General features: G+C 42.9%; 1 protein-coding gene across 1 annotated transcript in view; it reads right to left on the bottom strand.

The window, feature by feature from the left end:
* PDZD2 (PDZ domain containing 2) overlaps positions 1 to 26,760 on the bottom strand; it is a 324,103-nt gene that overhangs the window by 36,931 nt on the left and 260,412 nt on the right. Inside the window, exons 9-18 of the mRNA XM_023216553.1 lie at positions 26,602 to 26,716; positions 22,644 to 22,717; positions 22,269 to 22,494; positions 21,035 to 21,152; positions 19,253 to 19,385; positions 9,801 to 9,882; positions 7,703 to 7,737; positions 6,805 to 6,961; positions 4,479 to 5,287; positions 1,581 to 1,725 (exon numbers count right to left, since the gene is read on the bottom strand). Of these exons, the coding sequence (XP_023072321.1) occupies positions 1,581 to 1,725; positions 4,479 to 5,287; positions 6,805 to 6,961; positions 7,703 to 7,737; positions 9,801 to 9,882; positions 19,253 to 19,385; positions 21,035 to 21,152; positions 22,269 to 22,494; positions 22,644 to 22,717; positions 26,602 to 26,716 (1,894 nt within the window). The remainder of the gene's footprint in view (positions 1 to 1,580; positions 1,726 to 4,478; positions 5,288 to 6,804; positions 6,962 to 7,702; positions 7,738 to 9,800; positions 9,883 to 19,252; positions 19,386 to 21,034; positions 21,153 to 22,268; positions 22,495 to 22,643; positions 22,718 to 26,601; positions 26,717 to 26,760) is intronic.

Raw genomic sequence — 26,760 nt, 5'->3', positions numbered from 1 at the left:
CAGTGGCACAATCTCAGCTCACTGCAACCTCTGCCTCCCGGGTTCAAGCAATTCTCGTGTCTCAGCCTCCTGAGTAGCTGGGATTACAGGCGTGCGCCACCACACCCACTAATTTTTTTATGTTTAGTGGAGGCGAGGTTTCACTATGTTGGCCAGGCTGGTCTTGAACTCCTGACCTCAAGTGATCCACCCACCTTGGCATCCTAAAGTGCTGGGATTACAGGCATGAGCCACTGCGCCCGGCCAGAATCCCAATTTTCAATAAAGGTCTCCACTAACAAGGAAGCAAAGTCACTTAATTCAGCTTGATTTTTAAAAATCATGTTTTACAATATTATTTTGTGCAACTACTAGATGATGGATAGCCAAATTTTACACACACACACACACACCCCACACATACTTTTTTTCCCCCCAGAGACTGGGTCTAGATCTGTCACCCAGGCTGGAATGTAGTGGCACGATCATAGCTCACTGCATTCTCAAACTCCTAGGGTCCTGTAACCCTGTCTTAGCCTCCAAGTACAGCCAGAGGCCACCACACCTAACTAATTTCCTTCTTTTATTTTTTGAGACAAGAGTTTTGCTGTGTAGCCCAGGCTGGAGTGCAATGGCATGATCTTGGCTCACTGCAACCTCCACCTCCCAGGTTCAAGCAATTCTACTGCCTCAGTCTCCTGAGTAGCTGGGATTACAAGTGCCTGCCACCAAGCATGGCTAATTTTTTTGTCTTTTTAGTAGAGATGGGGTTTCCATGTTGGCCAGGCTGGTCTTGAACTCCTGACCTTGTGATCCACTTGCCTCAGCTTCCCAAAGTGCTGGGATTACAGGCGTGAGCCACTGCGCCTGGCCCCTACATAAATACTGAGATGATTTCTGCCTCCATGATGTTACTTAATCTCTCATCAACACTTATATGTGGTTTTTCAGTATCATTTCACTTGTCCTTCGTGGAGGTTTTTGTTGCCATTTCTCAGTGCATTTGATTTCACATAGGCAGAGTGCTGAGATTTTGACAGGTGGGAAGTCCTTTTGTTATGTCTTCTTGGTGTCAGAAAAGGGTAAAAAGGGTCAATTGACTGAAATTGGATATATTCAACATGGCATGAAAACGATGAGTTTAGGCACAATGATCTAGTAAAGGTGCTAAATGCAGGCAGTATTTAAATGTTAATTTGTGTTAAAGATTTTTCTCCTTAAAATTATCTACGTATAATGCTTTTTTGTTTTTGACGGAGTCTTGCTCTTGTCGCCTAGGATGGAGTGCAATGGTGCCATCTTAGCTCACTGCAACCGCCACCTACCCAGTTCAAGTGATTCTCTTGCCTCAGCCTCCCAAGTAGCTGGGATTACAGGTGCATGCCACCATGCCCAGCTAATTTTTGTATTTTTAGTAGAGATGGGGTTTCACCATGTTGGCCAGGCTGGTCTCAAACTACTGACCTCAAGTGACCCGCCGCCTCAGCCTCCCAGAGTGCTGGGATTACAGCTGTGAGCGACTGCGCCCGGTCTGTATAATGTTTTCATTAGGGTATCTCCCCACCTATCTTTAAGTTTAACAAATGGGAAAATAATCTTACCAGTCATGGGTTGTTGCCCCAGCTCTGATGTGGCTTTGGGCAGGTTCTCTGTGAGGTGGCTGGTATCCGGATGGGACAGAGCACTGGCTAGTTCACAGTTGGTAGGGACACAAGCATCTCCAGTGGTCAGCTTTCCCAGAGATTCCTGGCAAACAATGACAACCACAAGCCACTTGAAACAGCTTTCAGGCTTTCTGCACCGTGAGATCACATATAGAGAGCAGAGCTAGTTTAGGAAAAGGCAAAGGGGCCCTGGTCTAGGAGCCAGCAGATCCAGACTGTGGGTTTAAGGTCTGCTAGGAATTAAATGGTCTTACCATTCTTCCCCAAGCCTCCATTTTTTCAACTCCAAAATGGGGATAAAACATTCCCAGTCTTACTCATAGAGGTTAAATGAGAACAATTATAAAAACAGCACATATAAGGCTAGACAGATGTAAGGTATTGTTATTATATTGCATAGAGATATCCAAGACTATAAAACGAACTCCTTAGTTTGGTAGTGAGGGAATGAATGAATCTGGATAAACAAAATTGACATTTCAGATTTCAAGACTTCACTTTGGCTAAGTGTCCATTACTTTCTCTTCCTTTCTTCTACCTAACATGTAATGCAATAAAATTCTAAACTAACAGTTAAATCAGATTCATGTGAAACTTATCCATTGTGAGTCATAAAGTGGCCCAAAGGTGGCAGCAGAGCACAGACGTGAAAGGGATAATGTGTCTTTCAGCAGCTTTGGTAAGAAATCATTTCATAAAATGTCAGTTACCAGTGGAGGGAAACTTACATAGGGTTTAACTCAGTTCATTTTCTATGTATAAGTAACACAAATGTAACGTAAAAACAGTAGAGGAGTTTCAAAACTAGACAGAGGTAGTGGGTCGTATTGCATTGTGAATGTACGAAGTGCCACTGAATTGTGCATTTCAAAATGGTTAATTTCATGTTATATGAATTTCACTTCAATTTAAATCAAGTAGTAAATAAAAACAGAATATAACTCATTTACCAAAAGAGGAAGGTTTTTTCTTCCAAAATTTGAGGATATATACTTTATCGCAATTCATTCTATTTTCTTTCTCAGATATAAATAAAATCAAATTTTGTAACTAAAATTTTTTGAAAAAAATTGGTCTTGTGTACAAGTTTCAAATGCTGCTCAAAAGTTCTGAGAGTATGAATTTAGAATTACAAAAGCTCTTAATAGATATAAATTATTATGAATAAACATCCTAATTTGCCTTTATACAGTTATCCAAAACTTGTGATTATTATTTATTTATTTTTTTTGATATGGAGTCTTGCTCTGTTGCCCAGGCTGGAGTGCAGTGGCACGATCTCAGCTCACTGCAACCTCCACCTCCCAGCTTCAGGCGATTCTCCTGCCTCAGACTCCCGAGTAGCTGGGATTACAGGTGCACACCACCACACCTGACTGATTCTTGTATTTTCAGTAGAGACGGTTTTGCCATGTTGGCCAGGCTGGTCTCGAATTCCTGACCTCAGGTGATCCACCTGCCTCAGCATCCCAAAGTGCTGGGATTACAGGCGTGAGCCACTGTGCCCGGCCGATACTTTTTAAAAGAAGAAATTTACCCAATGGCCAAACATTGTATTTTAAAACACAGGTAGTGGTTGCAGGTAAAATATGATATTTGAGGAGAAGGAAAAAAGATGTGCATTTCTATTAAAACAAAAATAAGGTTAAAAAAAAGACTTTTGCCTGCTATAGTTTTTATGACTTATCATTTTCCACGTCTATTTACATATATGTTTATATAAACCGCTTGAACACACATCTTTAATACTATGGCTTTATAAGTCATCTCAGGTTCTTTGTTCAGAGAGAGACTGAGAGAGGTTATTTATGTTAAGGAGATTCTAAACAACATTGATTTCTTATACTCTCTCCTTGATAAAGTAGAGGTATATTGAAAATTTCAAAAAATGAACAATTTGATAATTCTAACATACTTGTAACCAAGTAGTAACATAATCAATATTAACTTGCATTTAATGTGGTGCATTATAAATTCCACTCAGCAAGGTTATGAGTGGCTATAATTATATATAACCAATGCAGAAATTTGCAAAAACGTAAGGATCACTCATAACCTTATCAGCTGGAGGGAATCACTGTTAACATATATTTGATGGTTCCTCCAGCTCTGTGAGATGACCAGGCAGAGAGCACCAGCCCAGAGAACTAAGCTCAGAAATGTTCAATAACGTGTCCAAGTTGTCACTCGACCAGTGCCAACTCGTCAGCGGTGGAGCCCATGACAGGCCCAGGGTTTTACTTCCCCTGCACCACACTGCCTTTCCATTGTCGGCCACAGGTGCTGTGTACAGGTAAGACAGGGATGCTATAGTATCTTCGGGCCAAATGATCTCATGACTAACAACTGCTGATACATTAATAAACTCCCTTGGCCGGGCGCGGTGGCTCAGGCTTGTAACCCCAGCACTTCAGGAGGCCGAGGCAGGTGGATCACCTGAGGCCAGGAGTTCAAGACCAGCCTGACCAATATGGTGAAACTCTGTCTCTACTAAAAAATAGAAAAATTAGCCAGGCATGGTGGTGTGCACCTACAGTCCCAGCTCCTCGGGAGGCTGAGACAGGAGAATCGCTTGAACCTGGGAAGCGGAGGTTGCAGTGAGCTGAGATTGCGCCACCGCACTCCAGGCTGGGTGACAGAGTGAAACTCCATCTCCAAAAAAAAAAAAAGCTCCCAAGCAGTCCAGGTATTTAAGTGATTGACTCTGTTGAAAGATAATTCTCCAGCCATCATCCGTTCCCACTGGCAGCTTCCCCATGCTTTACAACAGACTCCATCTTCACTCACACATATTCCTGCACTTCCATTCCAAGTAACTAAGAGAAAGTCAGTTACCTTCTCCACAGCTCCACCTGGCCGAAAGCCAGCGACAGCCACTTTGACAGAAGTGGCCTGGACTCTCGAGTCCAGATGGCATGGATCATTGGCTCTGCCAGTCAGGTTCACTGTCTCTGAGCCACTGGGCCTGGCCTCAGCCTCAGATCTCTTGCAGTGGGGACTGACCCTGGCCACTGGTCTGTGCCTGGAGCCCAGGCCTTCATTCTTCTGCTGGGGGGAACCGGGGCTCCCAGTGTTCATCGGACTCTGGGTGTCTGCATGGACTGTGTATTCCAATTTGGGTGCAGAACTTGATCCTGTCAGTTCCTTCTTCCACCAGCTTCCAGGGCTCCCCTTGGGGGCCCCTGCAGAGGCCGTGAGGTTGGCTGCATGGGAAGGAGTGTCCACCAAGCCCTCTGGGATACTCTCCTCTAAGTCCACTGAGCTGCCAAGAAGAGGCGCCGAAATGGCCTTGCTGACCAGTGTTTTCTGGGGTCGTCCCTCTTGGCTGTGGACGTCCACGCCCTTGGAAGAGGGAATTAGGACACACCTCGAGTCATCCTCTGCCAGAGGCCTGCTGGGAGCCGGGAGGGCCCCTGGGAGTGAAATGCAGTCCCCTTCTCCGTCAAACTCTTCCTCATCACTGGCATCGGCATCGTAGCAGCCGACCTTCCTCTGGCGGAGGAGAGGGTTTCGGAGGGCCTGTGGGCTTCCGGGAAGACTGGTCTGTCTGGCAACTGTCACCTGCTTGTGGAAAAGCCCAGAGGCTCGCTGGCTCCCGAGAGTCACGAGGCTGTGGGCTCTGGCTTTTCCAGGCACCTTGTGAGCTGGCGGAGGTAGGGACAGAAAAGTCAAGTGAACTTCCCGCTTGGCCCTGTCTTATCATCTGACCCCATCATTACACATAAGCATGTCCACATTCACTAACACCACACAACCTCAGCCACTGGACACAAGGCCTGGGCAACATGGCTTCCTGGAGGCTACACGGAGTGGATAGCCTGGCTGGCTTTCTCTTTTCCCTAGTGACCTACCCCCAACCCCTTTTCTTAAATCCCAACCTCTGGATTAACTCAAACGTGTGCTGTCGAAAGACAGAAACTTAATTCTTTCACCCCCATGATATCTAACACATTGTTAGGGTTTAACCTAAATGCTGCTGAGAATTCCTCCACAGAAGGATACCCGGGGAATGATGATATGTCCCACACACCTGGGCTGCCTTCTTGGCCCCTTGAGGTCCTTCCTTCATCTGCAGAAAGGGAGGCTTGATTGACAGGCACGTGAGCACTTGCAGTATGGTACAGCGAAGCGTGACCTATCCTATGTCTCAAAGATACTCTAGAATAATGCCAATCTGAATCTGCAATGATTTTCATATCTTGTTAAATGTAGTGAAAAACTACACGTTTGCACCTTGAAAGGTTTCTGTAAAAACAGAGCAAGCTCATCGACAGCTCTGAATGAGCCAGAGTGGTCGTCGCCTGCCTCTCCTAAAACAAGGGGATTTTCTTCTTCAGATGTTAGAAATTCAGAGGAAACCTCACCAGCAGAAAGAAGTCTGAGAAATCGGTATGGATCGTATCAGATTATCATCTCATATTACCTTGAATAGATATACCAATGAGATTAAAAAAAAAAAAACCTTTTGCTAATATGTCTCTTTTGAGTTCTTAATCTTTAATTTACAGCCTTCTACCAAGAATGGAAGCTAAGGCCTGGTGAGGGAAGGGACCTGGAATTTGGCTGAATTCCCTAAAATGTAAGGGCATCAGGTTGCCCACTCTGATTTGATGCCATAAAATTCAAGACTACATTATGTAAATGGCATTGGATGGACGTTTGGTTTAGCCACCACCCACCTGGCTATAGAATGTGCATCCAGCCTGTTTAGTGAGTAACTGAGTGGCCAGTCACTAACAGGGGCTGCATTTTCCAAGAGTAAACTCTCAGGGTACAACATTGTCTAATGGCGCGATCTCAGCTAACTGCAACCTTGGCCTCCCAGGTTCAAGCAATTCTCCCTCCTCAGCCTCCCGAGTAGCTAGGATTACTGGCACGTGCCACCACGCCCAGGTGATTTTTATGTTTTTACTAGAGATGTGGTTTCACTATGTTGGCCAGACTGGTTTCGAACTCCTGACCTCAGGTGATCCCCTTGTTTCGGCCTCCCCAAATGTTAGGATTACAGGTGTGAGCCACTGTGCCTGGCCTGGTCTCCAGCTCTTTTCTCATTTTAGAGCACCAGGGTAGTTAAACCATTGTAGCCGCCAGCATAGAGGTGGAAACCAGTCATTGCAGACTGGAATGCAGAGCCCAGGCCCTCTGGGGCGTCCCTGCTTACTGGAGGTGCTAGGAGGCAGGCTGCCCTCCTCCGACGTGCTGCAGCCACTTCCTGGGTGATCCTCGTCCTCAGAACCGGCCACCATGAAGTCAGACAAGGGGCCAGGGACATCGTGGGCAAAGTACTGGGAGAGTTCAGATTCAGAAATAAGGGAGTCCTGTTGAAGAAGAAAATGTCCGATGACTAAGAAAATGCAGCAGAAGCAGATTTTCAAGGGTTATTACGTCCTATCTTTCCAAGAACACTTTGTTCTAATCCATGGTCACTTGAAATAGCTGTGAGAGTAAACGCTAACCTCCATTTACTTCAGGACGGCCAAATTGACAATAATGAATACAAAGGTGACTGGTGCCAGATAACGTTTCTACAGACTTTTTGTTTTTGGCTGAATTTTTGGCAATAATCGGAAAAGCTGCAGCAGCAGCACATCAGCCATCCCAGGAAAAACACTGGGGGGATGTGATGGGAAAGCCAAATGGGATTCAAGCCAACCAGTGTAGTCAAGTGGTGAACAAAAACCAGGGGAGTCTGAATCGTGCACCCCGATGCACTGAGACTCAGCAAAAGCCTAGCTGAGGAAGATCCCACGGCCTCCTTAAAGCCCCGAGTCCCGACTCACGCCGCTTTATTATGGAGCAGTTTGAAAAGTTATTTTGCAAACTGTAGTTCAGTTCTTCTATTTTGTTGCTCTATTCTTTTCCTGGATAAGTGTTTAACAAAAGAAACACACATTTCTGCATCTGTTCTCAAATGAGCATTGTTGTGTTTTCCTGTATAAAGTGGCAAAAATGACTCATGGGCAGAAACAGGGACTGGGCCCTGCAGCTTGACTTGTGGGCTCCAGGAATTGGTTCGTAGTCCAGCTGAGGGAGGCAGGCAGCAGTTCACCTGGACTCACCTTTTTTGCAAGAGAGGGACTCTTCAAGGGGGTACCTGTTGGAGGGAAAAGTCACCATATTGTCAAAACAATAAAGCTCAAGTCACAAATAGGCTTACATCCTTAACTAGAAAAGGAGGTGGCAAACACAGTAAACAAAAGTCCCTTTGCTTGATGATGGGCTGCATGCACAGGGGTAGATGTGCATGCAGTCTACCTGGGTACCTGATCCTCATCTCCATCCCATCTGCCATGATGCTTCAAGCCCTAACTCAGATGCTACTACCTGTATGATGATCCCAGTTAGAAGCAATTCCTTCTGAATTTCCTGTTTTATCCTACCCACACATCAACTTTCACATACATCATATAATGTATGAGTGGATGTGTCTTGTATCCCTCCTTAAATCTACAGAGCAGAAATGTTGACTGATCTGACCCCACGGAGATGGACATTTATTTATTGTGAGATGGAGTTGCACTCTTGCTGCCCAGGCTGGACTGCAATGGCATGATCTCGGCTCACTGCAACCTCCGCCTCCTGGGTTCAAGCAATTCCCCTGTCTCGGCCTCCTGAGTAGCCAGGATTACAGGCATGCGCCACCACACCTGGCTACTTTTGTATTTTTAGCAGAGATGGGGTTTCTCCATGTTGGTCAGGCTGGTCTCAAACTCCAGACCTCAGGTGATCCGCCCACCTTGGCCTCCCAAAGTGCCGCGATTATAGGCGTGAGCCATGGCGCCTGGCCGGAGCTGGACATTGTACTTTGTATCTACTAAGTGTTGGGTGATAATTGCTGGATGGATTGAAGGATGAATTAACAGATGAACACCCAAGAAACTCATGAAAGAATTGAGGAGATGACTAAGTATCTATTTCAGTGTTTTTTTTTTTTTTTTTTGAGACGGAGTCTTGCTCTGTCCTCCAGGCTGGAGTGCAGTGGCATGATCTTGGTTCACTGCAAGCTCTACCTCCTGGGTTCATGCCATTCTCCTGCCTCAGCCTCCCAAGTAGCTGGGACTACAGGCGCCCACCACCATGCCAGCTAATTTTTTTGTATTTTTAGTAGAGACGGGGTTTCACCGGGTTAGCCAAGATGGTCTCGATCTCCTGACCTCATGATCCGCCCGCCTCGGCCTCCCAAAGTGCTAGGATTACAGGCTTGAGCCACCGTGCCCAGCCCTATTTTAGTTTTTAACTGCAGTGTGAAAAGGCTCTGGATTTAAACTATATGCCATGAAGCAAAAAGGACTTTGGGCACGAGGATTACGGCTTAATAAACTTTTATAAATGATCAAGTGGAAATGCTGGGATTATGAGAGCACAGCTCTCAGGCAGGTCGGGATGTTAAACTGGTGGAATAAAGAGCCTAAGATGGCTGTGTCTACTTCAAATATATTAATTACGAATGTAAACAATCAGGGTATTTCATGATTGCCAAAAAACCTTATGCTTTCCTTTTCCTCTGACAACTAATAACTTATGGCTCAATTCCTTTTCCTCCCAGGTAGCAATCTGAACATCAGTATAATCTCAAGCTCAGAAATGTGTGAAGAGTCCCTTTAGGCTTCTATGCTAAAGGAAACTTTATTTTTAAGACTTGATACAATGTTTCATTTTTAAATTCATACGAAATTCCTACTATCTCAAGTCTTCTCTGCCTGAATTTTTCCACTTAAGAGAGAAATCATGATTTTTGCTACCTCTATTACCCTCTTTGAATGGAAACTTTTTAATTCTTGTAAAGAAATCTCAGGCTTTTTGGTAGGTAATACTCTGCATCCACCAAACTACTGACATTCTGGTTATCACTTCCCTTTCATCTTTAGCATTTCAAATGAATCAAGCATAAATACATGAAATGCTTCTAACTTACCTTTGCAAATTATGTGAAAGTACTATAAGAAGCATGCATGATTAGATCTTTAATGAAGCACATTAAACAACTGCAGAAACCAAAAGTAGCAGCCAAGAGAAAGCATAGACTGTCTTTGACAGCTACTTTTGCCAAACCCGATAATTACAAAAATCCAATAATCCTGCACTGGGGAGTGCCCCATGGGTGAACTTAATGAGAAACTCTTCTGAATGTTGAATGAAAATGTGTGATTACAGTACCTACGCCAGGAGAGGAATTGGCCTCTTTGCTCTCCTGATAAGTGCTGCGTGCTATCACTTCATCCATTTCCTGCTCGGAAACCTGATTTTCAGCAGAAAGCAAAGATTAGATGGTTTTATTTATTTCTCCCAATAAAAGTACCTAGGACCAGAGTCAGAGTCAAGTGCAGACAAAGAGGCAAACCACAGGACCAAGGATTATGACCATCCTCTGAAGCAGTAACTCAGAGCTTGTAAGAAGTCCAGCAACACACACATAACAAGACTTTCAACTGGTGCCCAAGTTCATTAAGCAAAGCATTCAGTGCTATGATTACCAATAACACGGCTGATATCTGCTTCTCTAGAAAACTTCTAATTATTTCTTTTTTTTTTTTTTTTGAGACAGAGTCTCTCTGTCACCCAGGCTGAAATGCAGTGGCTTGATCTTGGCTTGCTGCAACCTTCAACTCCCAAGTTCAAGTGATTCTCCTGCCTCAGCCTCCCTAGTAGCTGGGACCACAGGCGCGCACCACCATGCCCAGCTAATTTTTGTATTTTTAGTAGAGACAGGGTTTCACTATATTGGTCAGGCTGGTCTTGAACTCCTGACCTTGTGGTCCACCCACCTCGGCCCCTCAAAGTGCTGAGATTACAGGTGTGAGCCACTGTGCTTGGCCTAATTCTTTTAATTTTTAAACAATTTTAAACCTACATAAAACATGTATGAGTAGTGCAAGAGTAGTATACTTTTCACCTAGAATCACTAATTTTTAACATTTTGCCACATTTACATGCACGTCCTCCCTACATAAACACACACACATACACGCACAGAATTACAGCTTTTTGCTAAACCATTTGCGAGTAAGTTGCAGACATCATGACCCTTTACCCGTAAATATTTCAGCATGGGTCTGTTAGAAACAAAGACATTCCTTTAAATAACCATAATATTATCATCAAATTCAGGAAATGCAACGATGACTGTGTAACATACATTTCATATTCCAGTTTGACTAAACACTGAATACTGACAGTACTTTTCTAATACTGTCCTTTGCAAGTACTACTCAAAGTGTGTCTGTAGTCTGGGACTAGCTCACAGAAAGTTTAATGCCAGCCTGTGATGAGATAACTTAACTCCAGAATGCAAATTAGCCTACAGCTTCATCAACACCATCATGCTAAGGAAAAAATGTCAGCTGAACTATGTAATAGTGTGCACGGTGACATCATGTTTACATTTTGGTGCAAAGTACATCTTGCTATGGACCTGTAGCAGGCTGTCATGGATCAATTTCTTTGCATAGTGATGTTTTATAAAAAAAATTGTTTTTGGCAATCCAGGATCTAGTTGTTGTATGTCTTTAGTCTCCTTTAATCTGAAACAGCCCTTGGATCTTCCTTGGTCTTTCATGGCACTGATATCTTGGAAGAAACCAGACCAATCCAAACCTTCAATTAGGATCTGTCTGATAGTTTCCTCATGCTTAGATTCAGATTATGCATTTTTCTTTTTTGGCAGAAAAAATACAAAAATGATTTCCTTCTCAGTGCATTCAGAGGCACTAAGGGTCAATGTGTCTTATAATCCGTGATAACTTTGATCTCTTGATTAGGGATGGAATTTGCCAGATTTCTCCACTGGAATTTTTTTCAGTCATTAACGAGTAATCTGTGAAGAAATAATTTGAGACTATGTAAATATCCCACTCTCCAATATATTTTTACCCCATGGTTTTAGCATCGACTATTATTGCTTAAATCAATTATGACTCTGAAGCTTTCAAAACAGTGCTTCTATAAGCTTTCCATTCCTTCTGTATTTATTAGTATCATGGCAGATTCACGGATGTTTTTCTCAGTTGTTATCCATAACTGTCATTATTCATGGGAGGATTTTTTTTAAAAGTCTGACATATAATGAAATATATTGATTAAAATAATAAGAAAATGTAGAGATTCTTTTTTAAAGGTAGGAGTATTTAAACCTTAGAATGGTAATGTTATGTACTACAATAATATTTGACATAAGCAATGTTTGGATAAGCATAACAATTTGTCTTAATAAATACTTCTATATAGAATTCAGCATTATATTTTATCATAACAGTTAAATTATGACACTGTAGCCTTTATATAATGTTTTATGGTAGGCTTCACAGGAAATAAAATATGTACACATACATGCACTCAGGCATATATACTTAGACACACATCCCCCTCCACATAGTAAAGAATAATTTTATATAAATGAGTCAGGGAAAATATCAGCTTAAAGAGTGGTTGCTGTTTTTCTTAATGCTAGACTTTCAATATCTGCAATTGATTTTTTTTGAATAGGAGAAAAATGGACTTCTATTACTTTCTTCCACTTAATGTAAGCTAGAAGCTGCTATCCCAGCTAGTCTAAATCTCAGCCTGACTAGACCTGGAAGGCTTAAATAACCCAACTGGGCAGCCACTGCTCCAGACATTATGAGAAACAGAAGAAAATAAATCCTTGTGGTATTTATCTTGGAATAACAAGAAAACTAAGCAAGCACATACATTCAGTATCAAAACGTACTACTGGCACGAAACGCTGGGCTAAGTGGTACAAAAATACGTTCAACATAAAATGGAATCTTAACCCAAAGATAAATACAGCATGAGGTTACAACTAAGAACACCACGTTTACCTAGGAAGAAACGTGAAATCCAGTCAAACACACACCGGCATTTGGTTTTGCTGGACATATCTCCAACACCATCACAGAAGACTATATTACTGTGGCTAGAAACATGGATGAACCTTCATGGTCAATGGCATGGCGGCCGCCAGTCCACCAGGATTATGATGCTTTGCACTGAAATGCCATTTGGATGTTTGATTGTATTGGCAAAATAGGCAGGGGTTTTGGGGCCGAGATGAACTGGACCTCTGAACAAATCGTGACCCATGTTATGCTGTTATTTTGAAGTCAGACATGCCTTGAAGCCAATGACTGCAAACCACTGAAAACTCAGTTTTCTGTAACATTGCTGACGGATGTATTAGGGCAGCCACAGGTTATTGGACTGCTTCCTGAGGTGAAAGGAGGTGATGTGGGTGGTAGAATCCAATTGGAGATTCTGGGGGAAGGAGCTGAGAACTGCTTTAGATGGAACCATCAGGCAAAGAGAGTCAGCAGTGAAACAAAAGAGAACAGATTTTAAGTGAAGGTGTCAGAACCACAGAATAGAAAGGAGAAAAATGGGAAGTGACAAGGAGGAAAAAACAGAAAAAGGTGGAAGCAGGACTTGGTTGGTTTGATTGGATTGACTGACTGATTGACTTGAGACAGAGTCTTGCTCTGTTGCCCAGGCTGGAGTGCAGTGGCATGATCTTAGCTTACTGCAACTTCCACCTCCCAGATTCAAGCGATTCTCCCGCCTCAGCCTCCCAAGTGGCTGGGATTACAGGCACATGCCACCCAGCAACTTTTTGTATCTTTAGTAGAGATGGGGTTTCATCATGTTGGTCTGGGTGGTCTCAAACTCCTGACCTCAAATGATCCATCTGCCTTGTCCTCCCAAAGTGCTGGGATTACACATGTGAGCTACTGCGCTCAGCTGGGACAGACGGACGGGCGGACGGACGGACGGATTTATTTATTTATTTATTTATTTATTTATTTAGACGAAGTCTCGCTCTTGTTCCCCAGGCTGGAGTGCGATGGCGCGATCTCTGCTCACTGCAACCTCCGCCTCCCGGGTTCAAGCAATTCTCTTGCCTCGGCCTCCTGAGTAGCTGGGATTATAGGCGCCTGCCACAAAGCCCAGCTACTCTTTATATTTTTAGTAGAGATGGGCTTTTACCTATGTTGGCCAGACTGGTCTATAACTCCTGACTGCAGGTGATCCACCTGCCTCGGCCTCCCAAAGTGCTGGGATTACAGGTGTGAGCCACCGCGCCCGGCCTGGTTTTACATTATTTATTCAAAAAACTTTGTCTGCAAGACCTTTCTGAGGATGCATATAGGGAACACAATCTGAAGAAAAGCAGAGTTGCCTGTGCATTAACCTAACGGCAATTTTGTCCCAGCGCTGTTGTTGACATCACATCCCCAGATCAAGACATAGAGCCACAGCATGATAGCACTAATTTGTCCTGGGGAGGACCAGGACCACAAATGAACATCACTAAGTGTCTAAATTGATGCCACCAAGAAACCTCAGATATGGCACGTAGAGGGACCCAAAAGGGCTCTTGGCATATACTTCTTACTCTTAAAGTGGTGTACCAGTCCATCAAGCACAGTAGCCTGGGAACATTCGGATGTAATTAAGCAACACTACAGGGAATACCAAGGTATGCCCATATGACAGGCATGGGTAAGAAGTAATGTTTTTTTTTTTTGGAGACAAAGTCTCGCTCTGTTGCCCAGGCTGGAGTGCAGTGGCACAGTCTTGGCTCACTGTAACCTCCACCTCGCAGGTACAAGTGATTCTCCTTCCTCAGCATTGGAGTAGCTGGGATTACAGGAACACACCGCTACACTGGCTAATTTTTGTATTATTGGTAAAGACAGGGTTTCACCATGTTGGCCAGGTTGGTCTCGAACTCCTGACCTCAAGTGATCCACCCACCTCAGTCTCCTAAAGTGCTGGGATTACAGGCATGAGCCATTGCACCCGGCCAAGGGGTAATGTTCTTAATGAACCCTTTGATTTTATTTTTTTACTTTTTTGAGATAAAGTCTTGCTCTGTTACCCAGGCTGGTGTATAGTGGTGCGATCCTGGCTCACTGCAACCTGCACCTCCTGGGTTCAAGTGATTCTTGTGCCACAGCCTCCTGAGTACCTGGGATTATAGACAGCCACCAGTATACCAGGCTAATTTTTGTATTTTCAGTAGAGACATGGTTTTGTCATGTCGGCCAGGCTGGTCTCAAATCCCCAACCTCAAGTGATTCGCCCACCTTGGCCTCCCAAAGTGCTGGGACTACAGATGTGAGCCACCACACCTACCCTTAGTGAACATTTTGAGTTGCTGAAAGGAAAAGCTAAATTTTGTTCAATACAACTTAATCACAACATTAGAGATAAGCTAATTTAAAAAGACTTTTACAACAATTACTCAAAAGAACAAAAAATAGTGTTAAAAGTGGATTGAGGCTGGGCGTGGTGGCTCATGCCTGTAATCCCAGCACTTTGGGAGGCCAAGGCGGGTGGATCACTTGAGGTTAGGAGTTCGAGACCAGCCTAGCCAACATGGTGAAACCTCATCTTTACCAAAAATACAAAAGATTAGTTGAGCGTGGCAGCGCCCCGCCTATAATCCCAGGTACTCGGGAGGCTGAGGCAGGAGAATCACTTGAACCTGGGAGGCGGAGGTTGCTGTGAGCCGAGATTGCACCACTGCACTCCAACCTGGGCAACCGAGAGAGACTCTGTCTGAAAAAAAAAAAGAAAAAGTGAATTGAGTTGGTTCCTTCTTTTCCTGTGCGCGTCAAAAAACAAACAAAAAAAATTGGGTTGAGTTGAACTTGCTGAAGTGTCCTATGGTCAGCTTCAAAAAGTTAAAGGCAACTGTACAAGTATAGAAGAGATATAACAAAATAACAGGCCGGGCGCGGTGGCTCAAGCCTGTAATCCCAGCACTTTGGGAGGCCGAGACGGGCGGATCACGAGGTCAGGAGATCGAGACCATCCTGGCTAACACGGTGAAACACTGTCTCTACTAAAACAAATACAAAAAACTAGCCGGGCGAGGTGGCGGGTGCCTGTAGTCCCAGCTACTCGGGAGGCTGAGGCAGGAGAATGGCGTAAACCCGGGAGGCGGAGCTTGCAGTGAGCTGAGATCCGGCCACTGCACTCCAGCCCGGGCGACAGAGCAAGACTCTGTCTCAAAAAAAAAAAAAAAAAAAAAAAAAACCACAAAACAACAGCCAAGTCCAACAATGTAGGGACTATGATTATCTGCAAGTTCCACATGGGTCAAGAGTGTGACACTGATGCTGAGAAAAAAATGAGTGGGCTCTTAGGCCTGAACTATAGAAGTATTCTGCCCAGGTCAAGGTTGGCTTAGACAGAAGAGGAGCCACTCTTTAAATTTGGTCTTGTCTTTGATCAGTCTAAAAACAGTAACGTCCTCACACTCTAACACAACGCTTAACATTCTTGGGGTTGTGAATGACTGAGCATTTGATAGAAGCTATTGATTCCGTCCACAATTGCAAATATATTCCCAAATTTGTGTAGTTCGTAATGTCCTGGTAAAGGTCCCATGAACTCCAGGTTCAGAGCAGGCTGCAAATTTCTTGAGATACATTCTAATTCATTGTGCAGCCCTGACATGTTGACAGTGCCTGGCACCCAGTGGAAGCCCAATACATGTTTAGGTAATGAATTTGAGAACAGATGATCTGAATCCCCCTGGCTGGAGGGAGACAGGGAAGGACAGTCCCTCTGTTGATGCCTGGCAGCCTGCCTGCCTGCTTCACAACCTCCACATCCATCCCAATTCACCCCCAGGGCCTCCTTGGCACCTCTGCCCCCTGTTCAGTACCAGGTTCACATGGGCTGGTGGTACCCAGGCTAAGCAGCTAACATTACACTTAAGGGATCTTCCCTCTTTCCTTCCAAGTAAAACTTGTAAGTAAGAAAAAGTCATTTAATAATTCATTCTCAGGCCGGGCGTGGTGGCTCACACCTGTAATCCCATCATCCAGCGGGAGGACCACTTGAGGTCAGGAGTTTGAGACCAGCCTGGCCAACATGGTGAAACCCCGTCTCTACTAGAAATGCAAAAATTAGCTGGGCATCATGGTGCACACCTGTAATCCCAGCTACTCGGAAGGCTGAGGCAGGAGAATCACTTGAACCCAGGAGGCAGAGGTTGCAATGAGCCGAGATCACACCACTGCACTTCAGCCTGGGCTACAGAGTGAGACTCCGTCTCAAATAATAATAATAATAATTAATAATAATATTATTATTTCATTCTCAACAGAAGACAATATGGGTATCTTTACAATGATAAAATGTAAGGAGCTGCAGTGATATGGCTATGTCCTGTTGGCTCAAGGCCCCATGTGGTCCCTCTTATCTCCCATGGAGCCATCTGTATTAGATAAACCAAAGAACTCCCACTTTCAGGATGTGTCTTTAGCAGAATGAGCAAAACCAGTACTAGAAAATGTGAATGTACGTTAAATGTCATGGTCAGGAGAATTTCAATACATATTTATGCTATTTAGGTAGATTCCAGAACAACTGTGTGAGCAGTTAATGAAAAGGATCCTGGCATGAATTTAAAAATTTAGTCTTGGCCGGGCACCGTGGCTTGCACCTATAATCCCAACACTTTGGGGGGCCAAGATGTGTGGATGCCTTAAGCTCAGGAGTTCGAGACCAGCCTGGGCAACATGGTGAAACCCCGTCTCTACCAAAAATATAAAAATTAGCCAGGTGTGTTGGCACATACCCATGGTCCCAGCTACTCTGAAGGCTGAGGTGGGAGGATTGCTGGAACCCAGGAAGTCGAGGTGCAGTGAGCCATGATTGTGCCACTGCACTCCAGCCAGGGTGACAGAGTGAGACCCTGTCTCAAAAAAAAAAAAAAAAAAAATCAGTCCTGAGGACTTGGTCTATCAGAAAAATAGTATCCTTCATAATTTTGAATAAACTTAACAAATAACTTTTCCATTATAGTTTATTTGAAATGCTGGGCTTTATTTTTTCCCCAACTTTGACGGAAGCAAAAATCTACAAAGTAACATTTGCAAATAAGCAACTGGTCTGCAAAGCCAGATTTCATCTTATTTTCATTTATTTAAACTTCAAGACAATCATTTGATAAGATAAACAGGTATTTTTCTGACTCAACAGTTAAAAGAACATTAAGAAGGAAATATTCCTCCACAAATCTGAAGACATTTCTTTGTCCTTTAAAAGTATCTAACATGGGGCATATTGGCTCACAACTTTAATCCCAGCATTTTGGGAGTCAGAAGTGGATGGACTGCTTGAGCCTAGGAGTTCGAGAACAGCCCGGGCAACACAGCGAGACCCCAGTTCTATTTTAAAAAAAATTTTTTAAAGGTAAACTGAAAAACTTTGTACTCTAGAAATTCTATAGAAATGCAGAAACAGTTTAAATGAACTAAGTACATTATCCAAGTTTAAGTTAAATTCTAAATAGTTATCTTTCCAAGTATTATGAACAATTTATTTTTATACTAGTGTTGACACTTTCTCATTTCTTTGTATTTTTTATTTTAAAAAAATAGAGACAAAGTCTCACTACGTTGCCCAGGCTGGTCTCGAACTTCTGAGCTCAAGTGATCCTCCTGCTTTGGCCTCCCAAAGTGGTAGGAATACCGGTGTGAGCCACCACGCCTGGCCCTCATTTCTCAATTGAAGAAAGTTTAAAATTCACTGAAATTGCCGGGCGCGGTGGCTCAAGCCTGTAATCCCAGCACTTTGGGAGGCCGAGATGGGCGGATCACAAGGTCAGGAGATCGAGACCATCCTGGCTAACACAGTGAAACCCCGTCTCTACTAAAAATACAAAAAACTAGCCGGGCGAGGTGGCGGGCGCCTGTAGTGCCAGCTACTCGGAGGCTGAGGCAGGAGAATGGCGTAAACCCGGGAGGCGGAGCTTGCAGTGAGCTGAGATCCGGCCACTGCACTCCAGCCTGGGCGACAGAGCGAGACTCCGTCTCAAAAAAAAAAAAAAAAAAAAAAAAATTCACTGAAATTGTTTTAAAAATAAATTAATTGGCCGGGAACGGTGGCTCACGCCTGTCACGCCTGTAATCCCAGCACTTTTGGAGGCCAAGGTGGGTGGATCACGAGGTCATGAGATCGAGACCATCCTGGCTTACACGGTGAAACCCCATCCCTACTAAAAATACAAACAAGTAGCTGGGCGAGGTGATGAGTGCCTGTAGTCCCAGCTACTCGGGAGGCTGAGGTAGGAGAATGGCATAAACCCAGGAGGCAGAACTTGCAGTGAGCCGAGATCACGCCACTGCACTCCAGCATGGGCAACACAGCAAGACTCCATCTCAAAAAAATAAAAAATAAAATAAAATAAGAAATAAAATAAAAATAAATTAATTATTCAATATTAAACTTAAAGATGAGAGAATTCCCAACATATGGCCAAACAAAAGATGCGGTAAGAAAAGCTTTCTAATCTTGAAACTGACAGGGTCACACAGATCGTCCAGTTCAAGGCTCGCAGATTCTCTTGTTGCAAAAACACAAAGAGGTTAAGTATCTCACCAGAACTCAAAAAGCCAGTACTCTGAACTCAGCATTCTTACCTCCCACCAGACAAGTTTCAGATTTACCAGATAACATTGTCAAAATGTTCTAGCAAAAGACTGTGAAGACAGTGCGGATTAAAGATGCATGGAAAACCATCTCCCCAAGGAGCATACGATATCCTACGAAGGTGTACCATCTTCCCACGTTCAGAACAGGGTGAACCACCTCACCTTTGGATTAGGGTGCCGGCCGATGACAAGGCGAACGGGTCCTGGAGGGCATTTGCTCAAGATGGCATGGACTTTGCTTAAAGCAGCGTGGCGGACATTGACAGAGTTCACTTCTAGGATTTGATCCCCGCGGCTAGGGAGGGCAACAGAATGCACACTCTGTGTTAGCAGCCAGCTTCTTAAAAGCTAAAACAGCTTTACTTCTGGGAGAGGTTTATAATATGAAATACTTTCTGCATACTTTAAAGAATCACATGATGCCTTTTCCCGTTGGCATACTTGTAAAAATACAACACATTCATAAAAACACATTCGATTTTAAGTGGGCAAAGGTCATAATGCATATTTACTGGCATTTTCAGAAATAGCAAAGTCAAATGAAATTGATAATAAGGACAATGGTGAAACCTACCATTTTTTGAGCATATACTATACGCCAGGCACTATATGAAGCATGCTGTATTACAAAGCTTTGAGTAAGTAAAATTATTCCCATTATGCAGACAAGAATACAGGCTCAGAGGGGTCACCCAGATGTCACACACTATTGAACTAACTCGGGTCTGTCTGACTCTCAACCATCACATGACAGAGCCCCTCGACCACCAGCAGTTCTCTCTTCCTACCATCTTGAAATGATTATTATAATATAACTTAAGGAGGAAATAGCTGAGGCTCAAAGGTTACCCAAGAATTTGTAAAAACGTTTCAAATTTGAACACATGAGAAATTGGGGACAAGTTGCCCATTTTGACTGGAAATTACAGGGAGAGAAGTCAGTAAGAGAGAACAAAGACTCTTTATATGGGATTTGAAGAATGGTCATTTGGCAGGCTCCAGACATATGGAATCATTCAAGAAAGAAACATCATCTTGGGATGTCATTAAAGGATTTTTTTCCTTGGGTTCTAAAAGTATATTTTCTTTAATGTACTTTGGATGATTTGCTAAATTTTTTTTCGTATGGAAATTTACTCTAATGATTAAGTAAAAACATAATATAAGCTATTAACAGGGCCCCAAAATGGCAACCTCAATGAATGCCATTTGGACAATCCCTTAACCACTAAAGGACTTGGAAGTTTACATGGGAGAAAGATGATACTGTTAGCACAGGGTGCTTTGTGCAATACACGTACATTCTTGTGACGTTTAGGTGGGCACTGACTCACTGCAATTACTATATAATAGAACACCTAGATATTTCTTGTGTAAATGGAACGCCCAAGTTACAACTCAACTATCTGGATTAAGAAATCAGACGCCCAGTGATTTCAGAAAGTAGGCACCTAGACATGGCCATTCAACGAGGAAGGAAAACGATAGGAAAAGTTTGAGAGAACACTTACTAAGAAATGCCTCCCGTTCAAGGGCACAATTTCAGGACTTTTTGGCATCAAGTGATTCTGAACCATTTGAGCAGTTCCAGTATTTCATATGAATTTTACATATGTGAATATAAAATGAAAGAAAATATTGAGCTAATCATAGATATCTGTATAGAGTTGTATCTTGTCAAGTTTCTGAAACTGGACTTCTGAGACCAAATAGAACAAATCAAGTAGGGAAGCCAAGATCTAGAGTTCTCAAATTCAACCAAATTTCATTTATATTAACATTTACATTTTTGGAGATGCTATTAATTGTAGTCTTGGCTATATTCTTGGAAAGAATTCAAAGCTTCAACATCCCTCAAAGGAAAGTAATAGAGCAAATATCACACATATGTATTTCATATTTATGAACACTCCAGAACCTTACACTATCAGGCAAACAACAAACCTCAGGTTGCTCTCCATCTTGGCCACTGATCCTGGAGCAAGGCTGTGAATGTAGATGCCAGGAGGACTGTTTTCCAGAGCCAAGCAGCAGGCCCCAATGCCTAATCCAACTCTGGGCTCTGTGAGAGGCACCATTCAAAGAAAATAAAAACAAAAATTACACAATCACTAGAAAAAAAGGGTAACTGATTTGAAACAGAATTAATATCTATTCAGACCAATAACCATTTATTTCTGGTCCAGACTCAGAATGTAAATCCTGCTTTTCCTTGTCATCACCGGCACTGCTGTTAATAGAATGAGCCCATGGCTAACCTGTGAGCTAGTTACGGACTGAATTATCCAACAGTCAACTCTTCTCAGTCTAACGAACCTCCTCACATCTGTTTTTAGAAAGAGGCAGGCTATAAGTCACATTTTTATTCTGGGTACACAAACTCAGGCTTTCTTTTGCTTTTCTTTTTAACAACTAATCTCCCATCATGTTTCTGGAGTAGGTGGGGAGGAAAAAGAAACAGGGATGAAAAGAAGTAAGATTTGGTGATCATGGAATTCTAGTTACTAGTGTTAACTGTACACTTAACTATAATCTTTTGTTCTTTAAAATTTTATATTAGCCCTAGACTTAAGCTCATCAGTGATTTTTTTTTTTTTTTTTTTTTTTTTTTTTGTTGGAGTTTTGCTCTTGTGTTCAGGTTAGAGTGCAGTGGCGCAATCTCAGCTCACTGCAACCTCTGCCTCCCGGGTTTAAGAGATTCTCCTGCCTCAGCCTCCCAAGTACTGGGACTACAGGTGCCTGCCACCATGTCCAGGTAATTTTTTTATTTTTAGTAGAAATGGGGGTTTGCCATGTTGGGGAGGCTACTCTCAAACTCCTAACCTCAGGTGATCTACCTGCCTCGGCTTCCCAAAGTGCTAGGATTACAGGCGTGAGCCACTGTGCCTGGCCAGTGAAATTTTTTTTTTTTTTTTTTTTTAAACTCAAGCCTCTGACACACAGTGATTCACGGGGAGAGCTTAGAGAGCTCTATGCTACTGGTAACTTCCCTTCACTTTGACGAAAGTGACGAACATCCCTCTACCTGACCTCACTGTGCATGTAGAGACCACCTGTTGTTGACAGAAGATTGTCCCAAAGGAATAATTCATAGAACAATGAGGAAAAATTAAGCTAACAACAGATTCCAAAATGTTATTCGAGAAATGTGACAAAGGTAAGGAATAGCTGCTATCACCTTTGTTGAGCGTTACTTCCATGACGATCCTGTCCTTGGGCCCTGGGGTCTTCCGACCCAGGGATGAAGAACTGCCTTCATCGGAGCCTCCCGCCGAGGCTCCCCCACTGGTATTGAAGCTCGGGGAGGCGGATCTGCTCATGTGTGTGGGTGTCGAGCAGGGTGTGAGGCTGGGGCTCACCAACTTTGTGCGTACCGTTAAGACAAATAATCCACTCCGGATTTGCTGAGAAAACCAGGAAAGGTGGGATGAAACATGTGGACTGTCCTCACATCAAAGGGTTTAAAGAAAAAAAAAAAATCTCACCAACCCCAAGCCAGAAGGAAATAAAGGAAGGAAAATGGGATAAAGGAGATCAGTAAGAATGTTGTTACCTTAAAGGTATGAATCGCTTCTTGAAACGTCAAGCCCTTTATCGGTATTCCATTTACATCTAGGATTTCATCCCCTAGTGATCAAATGTGAGAATTACATTAACATTAACCTTTCATTTCCTGGAATTTAACTGCTCAGTCAGACCTATCATGAGATACCATATGGTCCCTGATTTACTACCATATAAAATGACTTTTATTGTTTAGCTTAGCTCCCAGGAATGTCACAAAATGGGACAATTAATGACAATATTCTTTTGCAGTAATTCTGTATTTCAGTCTTCAATTAAAATAACTACGGAAAGCATGAAACTTTTTTTTAGCCATTGCCAAGTTTGACAACAGATGTCCTATGTTTAGAAATCAAACTGCAGAAATCTAGTTCAAAGGTGCTCCTCATAGTCGTTATTTAAAAACTTAAACCCACTGGCAATGAGGCAGGAACACACAGAACATTTGAGAAGCCACTCCTATATTTGTAGAAAGACAAGTTTCCCGAGCCCAGAGAATCAGCATGGTGTATGGAAAATGGCTTTAATGATAACAAAAAACTTGCTAAGATATTACTGAGGAATGGCAGCCCAGAAATAGTCTTTTTGTAATTAAAAAACAAAGTTTTTGAAACAGAGTATTGCTTTGGCTCAGTCACCCAGGCTGGAGTGTGGTGGCATAATCTCAGCTCACTACAACCTCTGCCTCCCAGGTTTTCATGCCTCAGCCTCCTGAATAGCTGGGAATACAGGTGCACGCCACCATACATGGCTAATTTTTTTTTTGTATTTTTAGTAGAGACAGGGTTTCACCATGTTGGCCAGGCTGGTCTTGAACTCCTGGATCTGCCCGCCTTGGCTTCCCAAAGTGCGGGAATTACAGGTGTGAGCTACCCTCCCGGCCCAGAAATAGTGTCACTGATGCAGTTCCAGGTTCTCTGTCAGTAAGCCTGGCACGTTACTATAAGCTTCTACCTCAGAGATGACTGCGGGGTCATGTTAATTTGCCAGGCATGTGCAGGAACATGCTCGCTCACAGCCCCCTGCCCCAGCTCTCCTATTATTTTCAACTCTAAGAAGGCATAGTCAGGTCATTTTTCAAGCTGTTGACAGTGTCTGCTAGGAATATAAAAGAACTTGGACATCCTGTTGACTTATCAGAGCTTGTTTCTGGTTTGCACTCTTGTGACATGGCCTGTTTTTTTAGAGTAACAGCTCATCAAAAACACTACAAAGACGCCCCAGAGAGTACAGATGAACTTTGCACAGCGTTGCTGTAGAGAAGAGGGACACTGTATGCCTATAAGAAAGCGCAAAGCAGCATAAGAACACACATTGTCACCTCTCGCAGACAGCCAATCCCAGGAGCACACTGTGTGCACGATTCAAGGAATCCTGTAGATGATTACAAAAATGTAGCTGTGCCCCATGCATTTGTTACGTGGCTTCCCCTTAATGCAATTACAGAAGCTATAAAATAAGTGAAGTAATCTCTGTTTAAAAAATCACCTGGCATAACCAATTACTCAATTAGGCGAGGAGGTGGACGTTTTTAGGTTGTTTCCACAGGGGAAAAGGAGCAAATATTAAAATGATTACTTGCACTCTTAAAATGTATGCAAGGTTTTTTAAAGACATATCACTCAACAGGTTAAAATCCATTCTGATGACTTACATTTCTTGTAAATGAACACATATGAAAAAACAGTATTTAGGAGAATCAAGTGCTATTAACCTTTCTTAACTATTGATTTTTTTTCCCCCCGTTTTGCTCCATTTTACCAGCCTTGCAGGATGAATTTCAATTAAGTGAACACATGGCACATCCATTATAAAAACGCTCTGCTAGAATTTTATATTGTTCTAAAACTCAACACAAACACCACCTGGGAGTTAAGCCTTCCTCTAAGAGAGAGAAATAAATATTCTGCCGTGGGAGAATTAAGCCTGGTCACGTCTTATTGTTAGCATATAGGATTCGATGGTTGCTCTCCCTAAAATATCGGAGATTCCAATTCACTCTTATCGGTTCCAAAAAAAAAGAACCAGTATAACACAAAAGCACCTAAAGTTTAGGTCAATTGAACTGAAGAGTCACAGCATTTTTGAAGATAACTAAAAATATTCTACTTTAATTATCATGAAGGAAGTATAATAATAAGTGAGAGGAAAAAATCAGGATTCATGCTCTGGTGAAAGATACTTAAAATATGTGCAGGCTAGGTGCTATAGCTTAGGCCTGTAATCCTAGCACTTTGGGAGGCAGAGGTGGGACAATCACTTGAGGCCAGGAATTCGAGATCAGCCTGGGTAACATAGTGAGACCCCATCTCTTAAAAAAAAAAAAATTAGCTGGGCATGGTGGTGCACACCAAGTAGCACACCGGGCTACTTGGGAGACTTAGGCAGGAGGATCCCTGGTGCCCAGGAGTTTGAGGCTGCAGTGAGAACTATGATCACCACTGTACTCCAGCCTGGATGACAGAGCAAGACCCTGCCTCTTAAAGCACAATAAAATAAATATATATATACCTGTGTGTGTGTTCAGAACTTCTGTGCAATTCTACTTTATAAAAAGTATATAATCTTAATCCAGATACATATTTCATAGAAAATATAAAGATATGTATATTTATTCTAGATATTCTATCAAAAGCAGCTACTGTGTCTGTACAGAAAGGAACTTTGGCCTATTTACGTTTTATTTTCTCAAGTAAGGTGGGAAAGTGAGTTGAACTTGGGATCACAAAGCTGGGTTTAAATTTCACTTCTGCTGTTTACTAAGGATGGGACAAGTTTCTAGTCATTTAACATTTCTGGCCGGGCGCGGTGGCTCAAGCCTGTAATCCCAGCACTTTGGGAGGCCGAGACGGCCGAGATCCGGCCACTGCACTCCAGCCTGGGTGACAGAGTGAGACTCTGTCTCAAAAAAAAAAAAAAAAAAAAAAAAAAAAACATTTCTGAGTGTCACTTCTCCATTTCTAAGATGGTCACTCCAAAATGCCAATTTGACAGGTTTGTAAGGCAGTTAGCGAAATAATTAAATATGTGGAATTGCTTTGTGTTTATAGCATTATAAAATGACATATTTAAACATTTAAAAAATTATTTGCAAGGTAGAACTTGGCACCTCAATATTACTTTAATTTGCATTCAGAAGCACTTGTCTAGTATATTCACGTGTGGCAAAATGGTAGGTGCTATTGAGAATTAAAAGATGTTCATTTAGGGCCAGACACAGTGGCTCATGCCTATAATTCTAGCACTTTGTGAGGCTGAGGCGGGCAGATCACTTGAGTCCAGGTGTTTGCGACCAGCCTGGGCAACATGGCAAACCTCATCTCTACAAAAATTAGCCGGGCGTGATGGTGTGCGCCTATAGTCCCAGCTACTCGTGAAGCTGAGGTGGGAGGATCACCTGAGCCCGGGGGTTGTGGCTGCAGTGAGCCACGATCATGTTACCGCACTCCAGCCTGGGTGACCGATTGAGACCCTGTCTCATTTAAAAAAAAGGTTTTTTTTGTTTTGTTTTGTTTAAAAAGATGTTCATTTAGGAACCAGACTATGTGGTGGTTGATTTCTGTAGCAAGATATTAAATATCCACTAATGACCAGGCACTCTGCTTCCACACCACCCGAGGTAAGAACTGATTCCAAACTCTCAAAATTTTCAAGGAAAGGAACATGATTAGACCAAGTGGACAAGATAGACACTAAAGACCGCAACAAAAATAGTAAGCCACTTTCCACATATTATCTCATGTAATCCTGACAACTACTCTTCAAGTAGGCGTTAATATTCCAAGTTTATAGCTAGGGAAAGTGAAGCTCAGGTTCCACTGAGTGTGCCAGGCAGATTCTGCTCAGGTCTACTGGATACTGTGTCATTTGCTCACATGTTGTGAAGAGGCAGATTCTCATGGGATCAAAGTCACTGTCACTGAGGATACAAGAGGCTTTTCTCCTACCTTCTTTAAGTCTTCCATCCTCTGCAGCTGATCCATTTGGGAAGATGGTCTTGACAAAAATCCCCATCTGTCCACGAATGCAGTCTCGACCTCCAGCAATACTAAAGCCAAGGCCCTAGATCCGAAGCAGATGAGAGTCCAGGTTGACAGTGTAGTATT

Source organism: Piliocolobus tephrosceles, chromosome 4 (genome assembly GCF_002776525.5).
Source record: "Piliocolobus tephrosceles isolate RC106 chromosome 4, ASM277652v3, whole genome shotgun sequence".
Classification (NCBI taxonomy): domain Eukaryota; kingdom Metazoa; phylum Chordata; class Mammalia; order Primates; family Cercopithecidae; genus Piliocolobus; species Piliocolobus tephrosceles.
The sequence above is the reverse complement of the archived record's forward strand: the minus strand, read 5'-3'. Positions and strand labels throughout refer to the sequence as shown.